Source organism: Corythoichthys intestinalis, chromosome 18, assembly GCF_030265065.1.
Source record: "Corythoichthys intestinalis isolate RoL2023-P3 chromosome 18, ASM3026506v1, whole genome shotgun sequence".
Lineage (NCBI taxonomy): Eukaryota > Metazoa > Chordata > Actinopteri > Syngnathiformes > Syngnathidae > Corythoichthys > Corythoichthys intestinalis.
The window spans coordinates 27162703-27179869 of NC_080412.1; the positions used below are offsets into that span (position 1 = coordinate 27162703).

Consider the following 17167-nt stretch of genomic DNA (forward strand, 5'->3'; position numbering starts at 1 on the left):
AACTACCGTGGTCAGGCCATCCTCCACAAGGAACGACGAAGTCAAACTAGCCGTCCCTTTGGATCATTGTTTGCATTAAGTGCTTTACGGTAAGGCAACGCGGTGGCTTCAGAGTGCAAGACCCTTTATTTAAAAAAAAAAAAAAAAAAAAAAAAAAACAGGAAGCAATCCAAGAATGGGTCCACTTCAGGGGAACACTGACATGAAAATGAACATGAACTGACACGGGAAAAAAATCTGTGAAATGAAATCACACATCATAATTTCATGAGAGTACTTTGCTTCGAATCTTGGGGTCGTCTATTATGCCTCGGATGTAGATTGGTCCTTAGATATCTCAGATTTTTTTTCACATTTTTTTTTATACTTTAGTTTGAGTCTTGGGGTGCTCCAATGTCCCCCAGAAGTGGTCCCATTCTTGTATAGCTCCCCGTTTTTTTTTTTTCTTTAATAAAAGTACTTGCACTTCAAAATGTTTCTTTAGTAGTTTTTGAAAACAATGATTTGAATCGAACTTGGTATCACCTGAACCAATACACATGATAGTTGGTATAAGTCAATACATATAAATTTTACGGTGATGATATAGCCTATCAATTAATTTGATTCATATTCGTGTGAAATGTAGCCCTGCAATTCAATAATCTGTTTGGTTTTATTAATTTCCTGTCCCCAACTAAAGGTGTACTTGCAGTTTATATCGTCCCTACCAATGTTGAGGCCAAACTTACGCCCTTGGTACTACGAGTTAAAATACAGTAAATATGGTTAATATTAACAGGAAATATAATTAGAATATTTTTGATTAAATGATAAATCCTAATTTGAAAATATTTGAGCTGTAGTTTTATTTATTCTGTATTGTAAAGTAAAGAACAAGTCATTCGGTCATTTTCAATTACTTTTGAGGAGATTGATTTTATTTTGTAAATCCTTTAACCGGAAGTGTGAGTGTTTCCGTCTCTACCTTGAAGCAGCTCCGGGTTTTTTTTTTCTTCTTCTTTTTTTTTTTACCTCTTGCTTTCTTCCTCCCTCTCTGCTTCTCTGTCTCTCGCTCCTCTTTCTCTATTTAAGACGACTTTAGGCTGCGGCGTGTATGTATTTATTAATGCCCTCATTTTTTTGACAGCACTTAGCTTTATTGAGTTTAGTTATACTTTGTTTTTCGTAGCCGCCCCTTTTCCAATGAGAAGACGTAAAAGATGGAGCTTCACATTTTAGAGCACAGCCTGAAAGTGGCGAGTATAGAGAAGGAAGGCATCCAGATTTGCACGCACGGATTAATCAAACTCGCCTTCCTGGCCTCCAAAACCAGGTACGTCCATTCTTCAAAACGGCTCGTCAGTGTCGGACTTTAAAGGCAGCTAGCGTCAAATGTCTGTCATTTTCAGTGGGTTCGCTAGCTTCCCGAGGCGCATTGAATGCATCGTAATGCTCTTTAAATGTGTTTTTGTGTGCGTCTGTTTGTTCGTCCTAGCTCGGCATTTTATGGGCCTTTGCTTGTTTCGTGTCATCCGTAGCTGGATCGCCGCCAGCCCGCTGTGCCTTAAAAACACGTATGAGAGTAATTTACTGTATTTGTTGGCGACAAAAACACATTATTGAATCCTCCAGACTGGCATTATTGCTGCTGCGTGGCGTTCAATGACCAGCGTCAGAGCTCGGCGACGAGATAATCGTCGTGCGAGGGGAGGCCTTCGCACTTGTTTTTCGTCGCCAGGCTGTGATTAATGGGAGCCTTAAGCAGGTTAGGTTATCCGAAACGCACCGTGTGAGCTCGCACAAGCTTCCCCCAACACTTTTTTTGCTCTCTAGTGATTCATTGATGACTGTTTTAATTTTCCCAAAGGGAACGAATAAATGAAGAACTGTTCACGGCTCAAAACTGTTGCCTTCTCCAAGCCGTCATGATCTGTACGTGCAATTTTGGGGGAAATACGGATGGCCAAAAGTACTCATCCTTTGAGGCACAACTACTTTGGGGCTGATAAAAGTTGAAGCACCGATTCAACTCCTGTACATGAACTGGAAAAGTACTGAACGCATTGGCTTCCACTGACGGCATTCTACGTCAAAACCAACTCTCAGTTCAAATGCATTGGACGTCTATCGCAGTCAAAATCACTGAAACAAGAGCATTCACTGCTATCACATTTTAACTCGCTCTTTATGGCATTTCCTCACAACAATAAGATGGGAGCTTTTTATTTTTACTTTAGTGTTTGTGTCCCCATGTCTTTTAATTTTATTTGCTCTTTTCTGTACTTCTTTACTATTGTGTTCCCATGACTTTTAATTAATCAATTAAAAGTCATTAGTTTTTTTTTTATTGATTTTATAGTTTTGTATACAGCTCTTTGGGTTCCTTCGTGGATCTTTTAAATGTGCTAAACAAATAAAGTTGATTGATTGCTATGGATTGATTGTAGCTGTCAGTGGTAGCCAATGAGTTAATCAAATTAATCATTAAACACACAAAAAATACAGCTTATTTCTGTTAAGTTTAATACTTTATTTAAGAAAACATATCAAGCTACTCTTGCAATGATTTGAAATCTTGTACAGTACAGTTAAAATTAAGCAAAATGTAATAACATCCTGCAGTTTTTTTTTTTTTTTTGTGGCGAAATTTAAACTTGAAAAATCTAATGTTGTATACTTTTTTTAAATGAAGGAATTCATTTGTAATATTTTCACTTTTCCCCTAACTTACAGCTGCACATTTTGTAAACCTAAGATTATTATTATTATTTTATTTTATTTTATTTTTTATTTTAAAGAAAAACAATTTTTGTGTTACTTTTTTTCTAAGAGTATAACCTCATTCTCGCAAGACAGACTTCCCATCACTTGCATTCAATTACAAACATTCCCATTCCCATTCCACGGATAGCTTGGTCTGTCTTTGCTAGGATTTTATTGATGTAAAAGGCACTTAGCAGCCAAATGCTAAATAGTTATCATTTTTAAAAACTCAGTGCCCCCCCTTTGTGATCACGGTCTTAAACCCCCCCAGCCCTTCTGGCTCCCTTCCCTCCACAAATATTTGATGTCATTAATGCTTCCCGCCTGGTCACTCAGAGTTCAGCGGCAACAAAAACAACAACAACAAGACTCCGTCAAAGAGTCCTTGTGAAGTTCCTTACATGCGCTGGGAATTTGACTAATGCGGTGCTCCAATTAGCTTGTTAGCGGGAACGAAACATCATTAAGGAGGGCCTCGAAAGGACAAAAACAATGCAAGAGATATCATTCACCCTTATTTTAAATTTACTACTTTCTTAAATTCAAGTACATGCAGTGTTTGGTTTCCGGCCTTTCAGCTGTGGCAGCATGTTTCTTTGGGGAGAAATTTGCGTCGTTGCCGGATGGCCGCAGGTCGCTGATTTGCATTTTATTGGTCGCGCAACCTTGGCGGAGGTCAAGCTGGCAAAAGCTAAACGTCAACCATTGACTTATTCACCCACCAGAGATTTCTCAACTGATTACGGGAATAAAATCCCCACCCAAAATGTGAACTTGGTAGCATGATAAATATGGGAACCTCTGGGTACCTCCTAATACGATTAATAGCCGCTTTCAGACATACGTAATTGCCAAGCAATCGTGTTCACACAAGGCTACTGCGCCTGATACGAACTGCAGTTACGTTGCAGTCTGCGCCGGTGACTCGATATTTAATTGACACACCCACCTCTGGCAAAATAGAATGGAAAACAACGAAATAGAGACCGTCGAGGACACAGCGGCAATTCTTGCATGTTTGTTTCCATCGGCAGGCATATCCAGCGTATAAAAATGAGACTAAAAGAGCACAGAGCTTTAGAAAAGAGTATTTAATTTAAAAAAAAAAAAAAAATGGCTGCTGCTCGAGACACGTGAGTATGGAAATGCCAAAAACCTACGTTATCGAGTTCCTACAGCCCTACTGAAAGCTCCTACCTCAGAGTAGGAACTAAAATGGTTCTCGGAACTCGAGTTCCTAGTTCGTATTTACTACATATGCGAACACGCAAAATGACATTGTCCCCCAAAAGGTTCTAGAAACTGCGGGTAGTTCCTACAGTGCGAAGGCGGCTTATGATGCAAGGCTCAAGGTAATCAATTATCTCACATTATAGCAATATCACACTTATCGGTAAATGGGTCTCGAAATCAATTTACAATATTCTATGATGCAAGTTACTAGGGCTGCAGCTATCAAATATTTTAGTAATCGAGTAAACGACTGAAAATTCTATCGATTAATCGGATAAAACATATATATTTTTAGGTGAAGAGCAATTATAAATATACATGAGAAAACAAGACATTTCATCTAATATTGAAGCATTTTCAGTCAATCAGTGTCTTTATTTTCGATGTACATTATTGAAAACAGCCAACAATTGCATCTCAGATGTAACTAGAATAAAAAAGACTAATTCACTGCTTTCACTCAAAAAACTTTTAGATCTTATATATATATTTTTTTTTTTTTTAAACCTAAAAATGGCATTACGCTTGATAACACACATCACTTAAAAGTTAAGTGTTTTTCCCACTTGTTTCAATTGAATTTCTATTTGTGTCAAGCTATTTTTAAATTCTAGTTAAGTTTTAAATTAGTCTAAACTGTAAGTCCTGATAGGATTTTGAGTTTTTGCAGTGTTCAAAATAAATGTATGATACCCGCTGTATTGGAGCACATTAGGGACCAGTGCTACTTGGTGTTTTATCCAGCAATGACTAATGAGCTAAAATTGACAGTTAGCATTATTAAGTTTTTATTTTACACCCTCATCACTCTACAACGGTATGTTTTCACAGATTAAATAAAGCCTGTATGTAAGACACGTTAGCCACGCATCGACAGTGGTCATAATTAATAGAAACTAGGCCTGAACGATATTGGAAAAAACTATTGTTGCGATTTTTTTGAGGTGTGCAATATATTGCGATATTATATTGCGATAGTAAAAAAAAAAATATATATATATATATATATATATATTTTTTTTTTTTTTAAAGAAATTTTCACTAGATGACTTGAATAGCTGTTTGGAAATACTTTGCATGACACACCGTGACCACAGTGTATTCATATAATACCGTTTCATTTGTGAATGATTAAGATTGCTGTATTATTATGAAGGGATCCAGGAAGCCATGTCTGCACAAAATAGATAATTTATTGAACACAATATTTGACACTTCAACAGCAGCAAATACATTAAATGACAAATAAAAGAGCAGGTGCATTCGTCCCCTACGTCTTTGACAAAATATAACAATAAATAAAAACTTCTGTAAAATAACAACAAAGTTGTAAACATATTTGAACAAAAATATTAAATATGAAAAATAAGAGTTGTTCACAAACTATAACAATAAATAAAAACCTCAGTAAAACAACAATAAAGTTGTCAACATATTTGAACTTAAATATTAAATCTGTCAAATAAAAGTGCAAGTGCATTAGTCCCCTGAGTTGTTTACACAAAATATAACAATATAAAACTGCAAAACTGCAACTAAGTTGTAAAAATATTTAAAAAATATTAAGTATCAAAACTTTATGTGCAGCTGTACTATAGTTATTTGAAAAATACGATTTACAATTAATTTAAATATAAAAGAAACAGAAACTTAATTGAACTTGTAAATAATTGAACTGAATAACAGCAAATAACTGATGAATAACAGAACCATTTTAACTCCCAAATTTCCTGCCTTCCTGATAGCTGTCACATGAATAAAAAGAAGAAAAGACATTCCTGCAGCTGTGTTATGTATTTGTCTGCATATCGTCCACCTTGCTCAGCAATTCTCAACTGGGTCTCATAGGTTTTTGGCCAAGACTACCAGTTTATCCACCATTGCAGGCTTGAGACAAGAACGTTGGCACGTAACAATGTTCCCACCTGTACTAAAAAGCCTCTGATGGGAAGCTCGTAGCAGGAATGCATAGATACCTGCGTTTAAATGGTCCCACATGTTCGACGGATTACTTCTTGTTGAGGCAACCACGGCGAGGCACTGTCGACAGGGCTGTTTTTTGTTCCTTATATTCTTGTCGATAGCCGAAATACTTCCAAAACTCCTTTTGGAGACAGTCTTCCCTATTCAACGTGTTGTTTGCTTGCTTTCACTTTGAAAACGGCCCCTCCTCCCTCCGCTCTGCTGTTCGGCCCCTCCTACCTCCACTCCGCTGTAGCAGGGGAGGGGGAGGAGCCGATGACTGCGAGCTGGAGGGAATGAGAGGCTGCGCACTCTCCTTCCCGCTCCTTCCTCAAAACAAACGTTTGTGGATTTTAAAAAATGAAATGAAAAAACTATCGCACGTCCTTGCGATGGGACTATTGCGCATGCGCACATCGCGATGGCGATGTTTAAACGATATATCGTTCAGGCCTAATAGAAACCTAGCCCTCCGCAGGGCTAACGTTACGTGAGCGAGTGACAGTAACGGTAATCTTATTTATTAGCGCTTAGAAGCGCTTTAAGATGGCGGCTGTTTATTAACGCTGCTGACTCTGTCATTTCGTATCTAGTTCGACATACATGTGATCTCTATGAGACGCATCAGACGCTACCTGCTACCACCGTAGCATCATGCAGGCTAGTTTTTAGCATCGTCGGCGTCGTTTGTAGCCGCTGTCGGCTGCAATAAGTTTTTTTTTTTTTTTTTTTTTTTTTTGTCCTTTTCCCTCTACGCACGTGACATCAGCGCGTTGTCCCGCATTAAAAGTAGTCCGGGCAAAACGTGATGCTGTCAAAATTAAACGATTACTCGAGGTGAATAAAATTACTCGGATCAGTTTTTAAACTCGAGTTCCTCGAGTTGCTCGAGTATTCGTTTCAGCTCTAGATGCAACTAATAAAAAGAAAGAACAAGCCATTTATAATTTTAAAATTAACAATGTTTGTTTTTTGCACTGTTGCAGACAATCTGTCAAAGTTTTTCACAGACGGAGTCGATTTTTAGTGCGACATTTCTGTAAATACAGCACCACTATATTAGTGCAGTATTCTTGTAAAGAAATTGTCTTAACTCATTGCCTACCACTGACAATAGCCACGTTTACATGCTGACTTTTATTCATACCGATTCAAATCATTCCGAATGGAATTTCAGATCAGCTGTTTACATGTCACTTCATCTATTCCGATCCAGCGTTTACATGTGACTGCCTTTATTCCGAAAGGACGTTTGACAACTGCCGTCTGACATGCGCAGATGAATCAAAACAAAGCTTCACGTTGCAAAACATGGAGATCGATTGTCGGAGTGCTGCTGTTTTAACTTTAACCCACTTGTTGTGTTTGTAGGGGTCGTATCCGCTTCTGCTGTTTTGCTCTTTTGCCTTGTCGTAGCCGGTTTTCCACCGGTTTCTAATCTGGTCAACGCTCCGGTCTATTACGGCTTCGTGTAACCTCTCGTGAACTTTTTTAAATAGTTCACTGTTCCTCGTTTTACGCCCGTCTAAGCGAGCAATTATATTCAATTCTTTTAAAGTTTGAATTAAATACAATCTTTCCGCCGGACTCCAATTAGGTGCGCTGTGCTTGGAAGCCATGTTGCAAGTGACGTTACTTACGTCACAAAGTGACGTCACAACGTCAGTACGGAGCATGTGCAGAAAGAACGCAACCAGACACCATTCCGCTTCCCTGTTTACATGATATAATTTTACTCCTTATCGGTTTGGGAAAAGGAATATTCCACCCCTGTGAATCGGAATGAAATTCCATTCGGTTTGGGCCTGTTCATTCCGAATGAGGTGTTTATATGGAACACATATATTCGGTTTGAACAAATATTCCGATTGTAATTGGAATATTTGGCTCCATGTAAACGTGGCAATTGATAGACATCCATTTCATTGAATCTGGGGTGGACTGGATTTGAATGCTCATCTTTAAATGCTGTCGAAGGCGCAGACGTCCAATTCATTTGACTGGGAGGCGTGAATGAATGCAATCATTGGCAGCCAATGAATTAAAAAACTATTCTAGTGGAAATTTTTGGTCCAGTGAAAAATTTTGGTTGCAACCCGTTGGTTCCTCTATCAAAAAGTGCTATCTTTTCAAAATAATATGGATTCTAGGTGGGATACAAAGTAGTGCAATTTGCAAATTTGCGGTATATCACCGTATACATATTGTACTGATAATGCTCAAAACCTATGTCAGTTATTCTTCTGGTGCGTTTTGCCTTACTAGTGAGGACAACAAGCATATCAAACACGTTTGACCTGTCCTTTCGCTCCACTCAGGTGCAAATTCTTCAGCCTGACAGAAACGCCAGAGGACTACACCATCATCGTGGACGAGGAGGGCTTTAAAGGTGAGCCTCGCCGGGTCGCTGCGGCAACAGTGACATCATCCCCAACCGCGTTGTGTAACGGGAGTCACTACGTTTCTCTGAGCGGCCCATGTTTGAACACACTTTGTCGTTAATGGCGGAAGGCCATGAGTGAGTGAATCCACGTGGTCACGCACCTGACTGAATCTCCTCGGTTACCCCGGAGACTACGAGTGTTTTCTTTGTATGTGTGTGTGGCTTTAGCTTTATGAGTTTAGACACTGTAATATAAAATGTCAGGTGGATGCTGCGTTCCCAAGAATATCACGCGGTCTTTATCGTTGTCCCCTGCAGAGCTGCCGGAGTCGGAGCACATCAGCGTCGCCGAGGCCACGTGGCTGGCGCTCAACGTGGTGTCGGGCGGCGGGAACGCGTCCAACTCGCAGCCCATTGGCGTCACTAAGATTGCCAAGTCTGTCATAGCACCATTGGCCGATCACAACATCTCGGTTTTCATGCTGTCCACATATCAGACCGACTTCATCCTGGTGAGTGGAGACATGAAGACTTTCCATTTACCTCACCTCAGTTTCAAATTCGGAAACAGTACTTACGAAATTAATAGGTTCTGGAAGTACTCTTGTAACCTGAAAATTCCGTAAGTAGAGACGCGTTTTCCATGTAAATTCCCTAATCAGTTCCAAGCCCCCCAAAATTAAGACCTAAATCTTTTATAAAGCATAAAAACGCATCAAAACATGTAACAAATACATGTTACGATTAAATTGTTGCACAATAAACATAAAATGAGAGTTGTGCATAATGTAAAAAATTAAAGAATAAAGAATGAAAGTTCATACACTCACATTAGGCTGTCGGAAAACCTCATGTCCCAAGGAGGAAATGGAGAGGACGCTGGGCTACACACATACACATACAGTAGTGGTCCCTCTTAGCCAATTGGATGTCAGGAAGGCAATAGCCAATGACAGAGCAGCTGTAGGTATGTTACGTTCAGTGAACTCTGGGAGCTGCAAGTAGCAGCCCATACTGTATTTTTGCCTCCCGTATCCTGAAATTTCTTTCCTAACATGAGGCAACATCTTCCCGTTGAGGCATGTCGTAACCTGAAAATTCCGTTTGTAGAGACGTTCGTAAGTATAGGTAGCACTGTATTTCCAAAAATTTCTAGCTTCTAATGAAAATTCACGTAAAATATTTTGTGATTCCATTTCCGGGCAGAAAATCAGTCATTTCAATTCTGTTCGCACAAAGTTTATTCCTCAAACTATAAGTCTTGAGACAGGTCTCACAACAACTTTGGGATATCTCTGTCTTCTTTTAGACTGTTAAACCCCCGTTGTCTCAGACTCAAACACTGGTGACTCTGGGGTCATTTTTTGGACCTTGATCACAACACTTTCAAGTCTTGGTCTTGCCTCGGTCTCTTGTAATAACTCACAGCAAATGTACAAAGGGCTGAAGCGAGAACTACCACTTTTGATGAACTAACAGGAAACTGTACTCTGTGTACTTTTTTCAAAGGAGCATCTTAAACCAGCGGTGTTTCTGGTAAGGGGACTACAAACACAGAAATTACAATTTTGGTTAAAAGCTACCCATTATGGTTAGTTTTGCAAGCCGTACTTTAGTCATAAATGTATGTGTTGGTGTATTAGTAACTAGAGGCGTGCGAAATTTCCGATTCTTAGATTATTCGAGATTCGGCCGTGGAAGATTGGAGAAAGATTCACAAACATCCAAATTCCGATTATTGAATTATACCAGGTAAAGCGGAAATAAAACACAGTCTGCGCGGTCTTCAGGACGCAATGAGGAACGGACCGAGAATAAATATCATGTTTAACTCATGCCGCTAGCTAAAAAAAAAAACAATAATACCTGACTGCGGCCGTCAGCTGCTACAAACAGCGCCCAGTTGCTAGTTGCTACAAACATACGGCAACATACGGCTATGGTAGATATCACATATATCTAGAACTGGATGTGACATGACAGACGACGGCCGTGTTAGATTATATACCAAGAACTAGATGCGAAATGACACTTTCCCGCGCTAGTAAACAGGCGCCATCTTAAAGCAGTAGACTTCTCTAGAAGGCTCTGTTGTAGCGAACCTAATTACTTTTTATCCATAAAAAAAAAAAAAAATGGCAAAATCTTGACTTGAATCTATCTTTAAATGATGAAAAAGTTTTAAAACTTCCACGTCGAAAGTAGACAGATGGGAAATTATGGAATAACGGGAGCAATTTTAACAACTTTAACGGTTGATTCACAACATTAAATTAATTGAATGTAGTTTAAAGCTACTAATACAGAATGGGGACTTGAGTATTTTATTTACTGTTTTTGACGGTTAACTTGATACTGAAATTCTAGTTTGTTTAGCCTGAGAGGATTTTTAAGCGGGGGGGGGGGGTTGTGGTGTATCAACAATCGATTTATAATCGAATCGGAGCCTCTGAATCGTAATCGAATCGTTAGGTGCCCAAAGATACCCACCTCTAGTAGTAACCCAGAACACAGCTTTATGAAGAAATCCTCTCTTAGAAAAGCCTCTCTAGCCACAGGGGGTCTCTGGATTGCTTCGCTGTTGGGGGGTTAAAATAACAAATTCTGCTGAGCAGTTCTGCTATGGAAAACAAAATGGTGTCAGTGTTGACAATCTGTTACGTAAAGGCGGCTCAGGAGCTCGCTGCTTGAATTCCAGGTATCGTACATCTGCTGGTTTCCTGTCTGCACTTTGGCATGTCTTGACATATGGTCGCGGTTACTGGGTTGTCTGATGATTTGCCAAAAAATACCTAATGTGACCATGACTAGTTGTCCCCGAATCTGAATTGTGAAGTCTTGCTAGTCCCAAAGCTGTCCTCCAGGACTCAACGGCCGGTTATGTCACCAGGTCCGAGAGCGAGACCTGCCCATGGTCATGCACACACTGTCTTCGGAGTTCACGTTACTGCGAGTGGTCAACGGAGAGACTGTGGCCGCCCACCATTTGGGGGTGACCAATGGCTTCGTCAAGCCTAAACTCGGTATGTGAAGAACATGGGAGTTGAATCAAAATTGTTGTTTCCAGCTTTTTCTCACCCTGTTTTTTCCTTCTTCCCCCAGTGCCACGTCCAATCATTCACCCACTCTCAAGCCCGAGCAACATGTTCTGTGTAACCAGTTTGGATCCGGACACGCTTCCCTCTGTAGCCACCCTGCTAATGGACGTCATGTTCTATTCTGGAGGGTAAGTAGCGGTGAGGCTGGGAGAAAGTTCAAGTTTAAGGGTAGAATTAAACATGTGCCGATTACCGGTTTCAAGGTATACCATGGTATGAAAACGTCAAGGTTTCAAAACTGCAAAAATTTTCGGTCATACCGTCCCTAAGGTATTAGCTATTTTTTTTGTCCCGAAAATGCATGGAGAAATCCCTCGCTTGCAGCTGTAAGGCTCAACCCTCCCCCATCGATGGTTGCTTAGTGTCAGTGAGTAAGCTGTGCTACACGATGGCTGGAGGAGGTGAAACTCCTGAACTTTTTCCCCCCATCGTAGAAAAAAAAATCGCTGGTGTGGGAATACTTCGGCTACAGAAAAGTTAGACGGCCGCAGTTTAGAGGAGGAAGGCCAAGCGACGTGTAAAACATGCTTGCAGAGGGTGGCTGGCGAGGAGGCAATACCTCCAACCTGATTTCGCATTTAAACAAAATTAAAGGTTAGTAAACACTACTGGTGCACAATAATTATCGGTCTGATAATTATCGGTCCGATAATAGGAATTATGACCTCATCCGAATAACATTATTAATTGGACTGATAATATGTCCTGTAATATTTTTGCTACGGTGTCAGTGGATTGGGAAGCGCTTCCTTTCTGTGACGTCACGCTCAAGTGTACCGCACGGCTGGCGAGAAACACATCTTAATAAGCCACTTACAAGATGACAATCGCTTCGACTGTGTTTTAAAAGAGTATGAGGACGCACGAGCTGCGAATGAAGCTGCCCATCCAATTCCAAAGCCAGCTAATAAATCGGTGGTTGTACCATTTAAAAAAGCCTTTGAAAAGTTTCACAAACATGACCAAGGGCTATAGCGATCACAAACATCATCACAGAAATGATGGCGCTAGACAACCAACACTTTTCCCTCATCGAAGACATGTGATTCAGGCGGCTACTTCGTCATTTGGAGCCAGGTTCATCATTCTAAGCTGCCGCAACTTTTCAGATGAATGTTCATAGGCAAAGTATGTTGAGATTGCCACACGCTTCTATACTTCAATCGGCAACCATGCACGGCACGTAGGTTTTCATGCCGGACATACAGTATAGACGTGTAACGTTAGTCCTGTCAGCATGCGTGGTAGGATTTCGTACTATGCAGAGAAGAAACCTCATACTTTATTCAAAATGGGTTAACTCAATGCCATTTATATTGGTTATTATAAGACAAGCCATTAATCCTTTTTGTTCTACCATATTTTTGTTATGAGGAATGAGTGATGAACCTTACTATATAATGTTTTCATTTTACTGTGTTAGTTATAAGTTAGTAAGTTATTGATAGGTCTTTTGGTTATTGATAGGCTTGCTGTCCTAACCTGTCTCCCAGGTTAAGAAAGTTGTTTCATGGACAAAGACCACAACAGTCTCCTCTTCTATAGCACCAAATATTTTTGTCTGATGACAAAGCACAATACCTGTTGGGTTTATGTTTTAGTCCATTGTTCAGGAAACCCATTGTTCAGGAAATACATCTTCAACTAGATACATTTTGAATTTTTTTTTTTTTCCGGAAATTTGCCGTCTACGGGCGAACGGAAAATTTTTCAGGGCGGTTTGGAAAAATTCCCATTGTCGCGCAAAAATTCTGGTCTTGCCGATACTTGAACGGTGCCGATCGGTGCTATGGTTTGGGCTGCGCGGCGAGCCGAAAAAACGCAGAGAATAAGATAAATAATAAATAATAAGAAGAAGAACAATAAAGTTGCAGAACAACATATACCTGGCTTTCCATAGGAAAGACCCAGGTAATTATATTGACTAATTCAGGGGTTGCAAACCCTGGTCCTCGAGAGCTGCAATCCAGCTTGTTTTCCATGTTTCCCTCCTCCAACACACCTGAATCAAATGATCAGCTCATCAGCAAGCTCTGCAGTTGCCTGATAACAATCCTGATAATTTGATTCAGGTGTGTTGGAGGAGGGAGACATGGAAAACAAGCTGGATTGCGGCTCTCGAGGACCAGGGTTGGCCACCCCTGGACAAATTGATTGTGATTGACTCAAATTATATTTATTTGAGAAAATAAATAGTGGCACTTTATTTGAAGTCAAGACTGTTCTAGTCTTTGTTTTGTTCATTATAATAATGTTCATGTCATTATGAAAAATCTGGTTAGGTCAAGGCAAATCTATGTTGAATCCACCCCTTGTAAACACTGTCGTGAACGTTTCCCACCAGCTACAAGAGTTGACTCCAGCGTGTTTAGTATGTCTAGCGGTGGTAAAACAGCCAGTTTTTTTTCTCTCTGGCAACTCTGTGTTGAGAAAGGGAGTGTGTGTATAATGTAAACATGATACAAGTCGTACACACAATCTTTTCATGGAAAATAATTCAATTATTTTTTGTTATAATGGTAATAATGTTGAGCTGTGGCTGTGGGCCTCGGCTCACCTTAAGGACTGCATTTATTTTCATTTTATTTAGAATTTTTAACTTAACATTATACTTGTGTTCCAATTTGTTAATGTTTTGAAAAATAAAAATCCTGTCCAATGGAAAAAATTGTTTTTTGTTTTTGTTTTGTTTTTTAGTTTTAAACCCAGATATCGCAAAAGTAACACATTTTAGAGCTGTAATTGCAATACCGTGAAATTTTGGCTTAAGCTTATCATACCGTCAGAATATCATACCAGCACATGCCTATGTAGAATGTTCGGGGTTGGGTCTACACTTAATTGGTTGGTAAGGGTTTGGAGCTTGACTTTGTTTTATCCCCAGGTCGAAAGAATCTGGTGCCTGTGGGGAGGATTCCAGCCACATCCGATTCTTCTCTTTCTCCCTCATCGAAGGCTATATCTCACTGGTCATGGACGAACAGACGACGCAAAGGTTTGCAGGAAAATGGTGACCGCAGCTAGTTGAAAACCGGCTAATTTACCATGTTTCCAAAGGTTCCCAAACAACGTTCTGTTTACCAGCGCTTCTGGCGAGCTATGGAAAATGGTTCGAATCGGTGGACAACCTTTAGGATTCGGTGAGTTTGTCAGCTTATCAAGCTAGTTTTTCCTAACTACATTTTATTTTATTTTTCCCGTACAGATGAGTGTGGCATTGTGGCTCAGATTTCAGAACCTCTGGCAACCGCCGACATTCCAGCGTACTACATTAGCACGTTCAAGTTCGACCATGCCTTGGTGAGCTGGTGACTTAGCAGGGAACAAATTTCCCAACAAATTTCTCAAATGCTTGCTAATCATGTTAGATGTCTTCTCCAGGTTCCAGAGGAAAACATCCAGAGCGTGATCGGAGCGCTCAGAACCGAGAGCGCCCTGGCATAGCCAAGATGGAGGGGGAAAAAATGGGTTTTAGCGTTTTATCGTTTCCAAAAACTGCCAAGAGCTAATTAGCGGACGACTATGGATTGAGGCGCAAAGTGTGAAGGGGATTTTGTCGCTTAGCCGGTTTTCCTTAGCCCCTTTTTTCCTTGATATGCCACCCGAGGGCACCGCCCCACACTGGCAGTTGATGCTGTTTAGCACCCTTACATGTCCGACTGTGTTAGTTACAGTGACCCCCGTAGTGGAAGGACAATGAATGTACTCACGCAAGATTTTTTGTTCTTTTGCTTATGTTCTGTTTTATATTTAACAATTTTTGGCTTCCTTTTTTTCTTTTTGTTACTGTTCTGTTTTTGCTATTTTTTTCTTCTGGGTTTTTCCATTATTTCTTCATTTTTTTTTTTTTTTCACGGTTTTTTTGTTCTTTATTTTTTTTCCCTTTTTCATAACATTTTTCTCCTTTTCATTGGTGCCAATGTTTTTTTTTCTTATTTTGAATGCCTAAAGTGATGATGCCTTTTGTTGTGCAATCGAAGGTCGCGTGTTATTCGCTGCCGTAACCGTGAAGTTGTTGATCCATCTGGACGAGAATCTTTTTTTGTGTGTGTGCAAGTGCTCACACTGCGAGCAACCGGTCGCTTCCTGCACAGAGGATTTTTTTTTTTTTTTTCAATTCTTCCGCTAGTGCCGGCGGATATGTAGCATTGATAGTTTGACTACTTGATTGTGAAGGAAAAATGTAACCTTTTTCGCTTATAACCTTACAATACAATATATTAACAGCGTAGTTCCTGAAATATTGGTTGTTGACCCCCTCCCCAGTCATACAATATTAATTTTAAGTCTTGAAATTTTTGTACCGACTGAATGTTCCGGGCTCTTGCCTATACACTTTGTAAACCTGGCGTTGTAATCACTGGTTAGCTCTCGGGTAATGTGGAGGAATTTGTGAAAAATGATGCGTCAGGTTGAATTTTGTTATCACATTCTGCGTCTGACAAATTTAGACAACTTAAGTTGCCGTAACCCAAAAAGGTAGACGACGAACTCACTGAGAAATGGACAACTAGATTTTTAATGTTGTCAACTGTTTTTGAAGTCCCAAAAACTAGCTTTACCAAACATTTGCCCATTTCAATCAAAAGATTTTAAAGCTTATTAAACACCCAAATTAGCCTACCGCTGTGTAGCAATTTTAAAAATGGTTTACGTAAAATTGTAGTTTTTTTGTCGCAGTTACTCACACTCATTAGCAGCAATTAATGGTAATAGTCTGATAATTTTCCCGTTTTTGTTTTTTCACCGAAAATCTCATAAAAGTATTTGCGTCAGCAGCGACATCTTTGCTCCCAGTGTTGGCGTTTTATTCCCCTTAATGTATTACCGAGCCACTTTCGCGACCAGAATAATGACAATGTAATAATAAGCTAAGACACGTCGGAGTCCCCCTCTGCGTGTTTTCCGGTGTTGAAGCTCCGCCTCCCCCGTCAGACCTCGACCAATTGTCTGCACTTTAATGCAGGTTCGCCCCTCGTCCCATCCAAACCAGACCTGCTGTATACTGATGAGCAAGAACCGGAGCTGACTATTGGTCTTAAGCATTTGCTGGTGATAAAATGTATTTTTTCCTCCTCTTGTTGTTATTGTTGTTGTTAGTTTCTTCACCTTTCAGACTCGACTAGTCAATACAGTTTTTTTTGTCAGTGTTAAAACACAAAAGAACATTTCTACTAATTTACATTTCGGAGCTTTTTTGGTGAGTGTGTGGAAAATAAAACCAGCTTTTTTGTGGAGGGGAGATTTTTTTTTTTTTTTGTGACTTTGGTGTTATTTTTGTCCGCTCACTTTGATCGTTTCCCGATGTGTACTTTAATCAATAAACTGGTGACACTGCAGCCTCATTTGTTTTTATTAGTTTATATAAAATGTGAATCAAAGGAAACTTAAAGACTGCAATAGTAAAAGAGCTGCAGGAATTTCTGTACTGGCAAAGGAACTGGCAACTGGAGCATCCATAGACTTAAACCTAAGTATTGTAATACAAAAGTGATTTGGGGAAAAAATAATGAAAAAAAATCTTAGATATCCAAGGACCGATCTACATCTGAGGCATACGAGATTGTCACAAGACTCGAACCTACGTACTCATGAAATTCTGATGTGTGATTTCAATTCATTTTTTTTGTGTGTGTTCGTTCATGTTCATGTCAGTGTCCCCCTAAGTGGACCCATTCTTGGATAGCTCCCTGTTTTTTTTGTTTTTTTTTCCCAAAATAAAGGGACTTGCACTCTGAAGCCACCA

The 17167-nt window shown here is 39.8% G+C and overlaps 1 protein-coding gene across 1 annotated transcript; it reads left to right on the forward strand.

Moving 5' to 3' along the window:
• Positions 1 to 978: 978 nt before the first annotated feature.
• Positions 979 to 16760, forward strand: castor2 (cytosolic arginine sensor for mTORC1 subunit 2). The gene is made up of 9 exons (XM_057821741.1): positions 979 to 1315; positions 8259 to 8329; positions 8642 to 8835; positions 11214 to 11346; positions 11426 to 11549; positions 14306 to 14416; positions 14479 to 14561; positions 14627 to 14721; positions 14803 to 16760. The coding sequence occupies exons 1-9, from the start codon at positions 1203 to 1205 to the stop codon at positions 14863 to 14865; spliced, it is 987 nt and encodes a 328-aa protein (XP_057677724.1). The 5' UTR covers positions 979 to 1202; the 3' UTR covers positions 14866 to 16760.
• Positions 16761 to 17167: the final 407 nt, after the last annotated feature.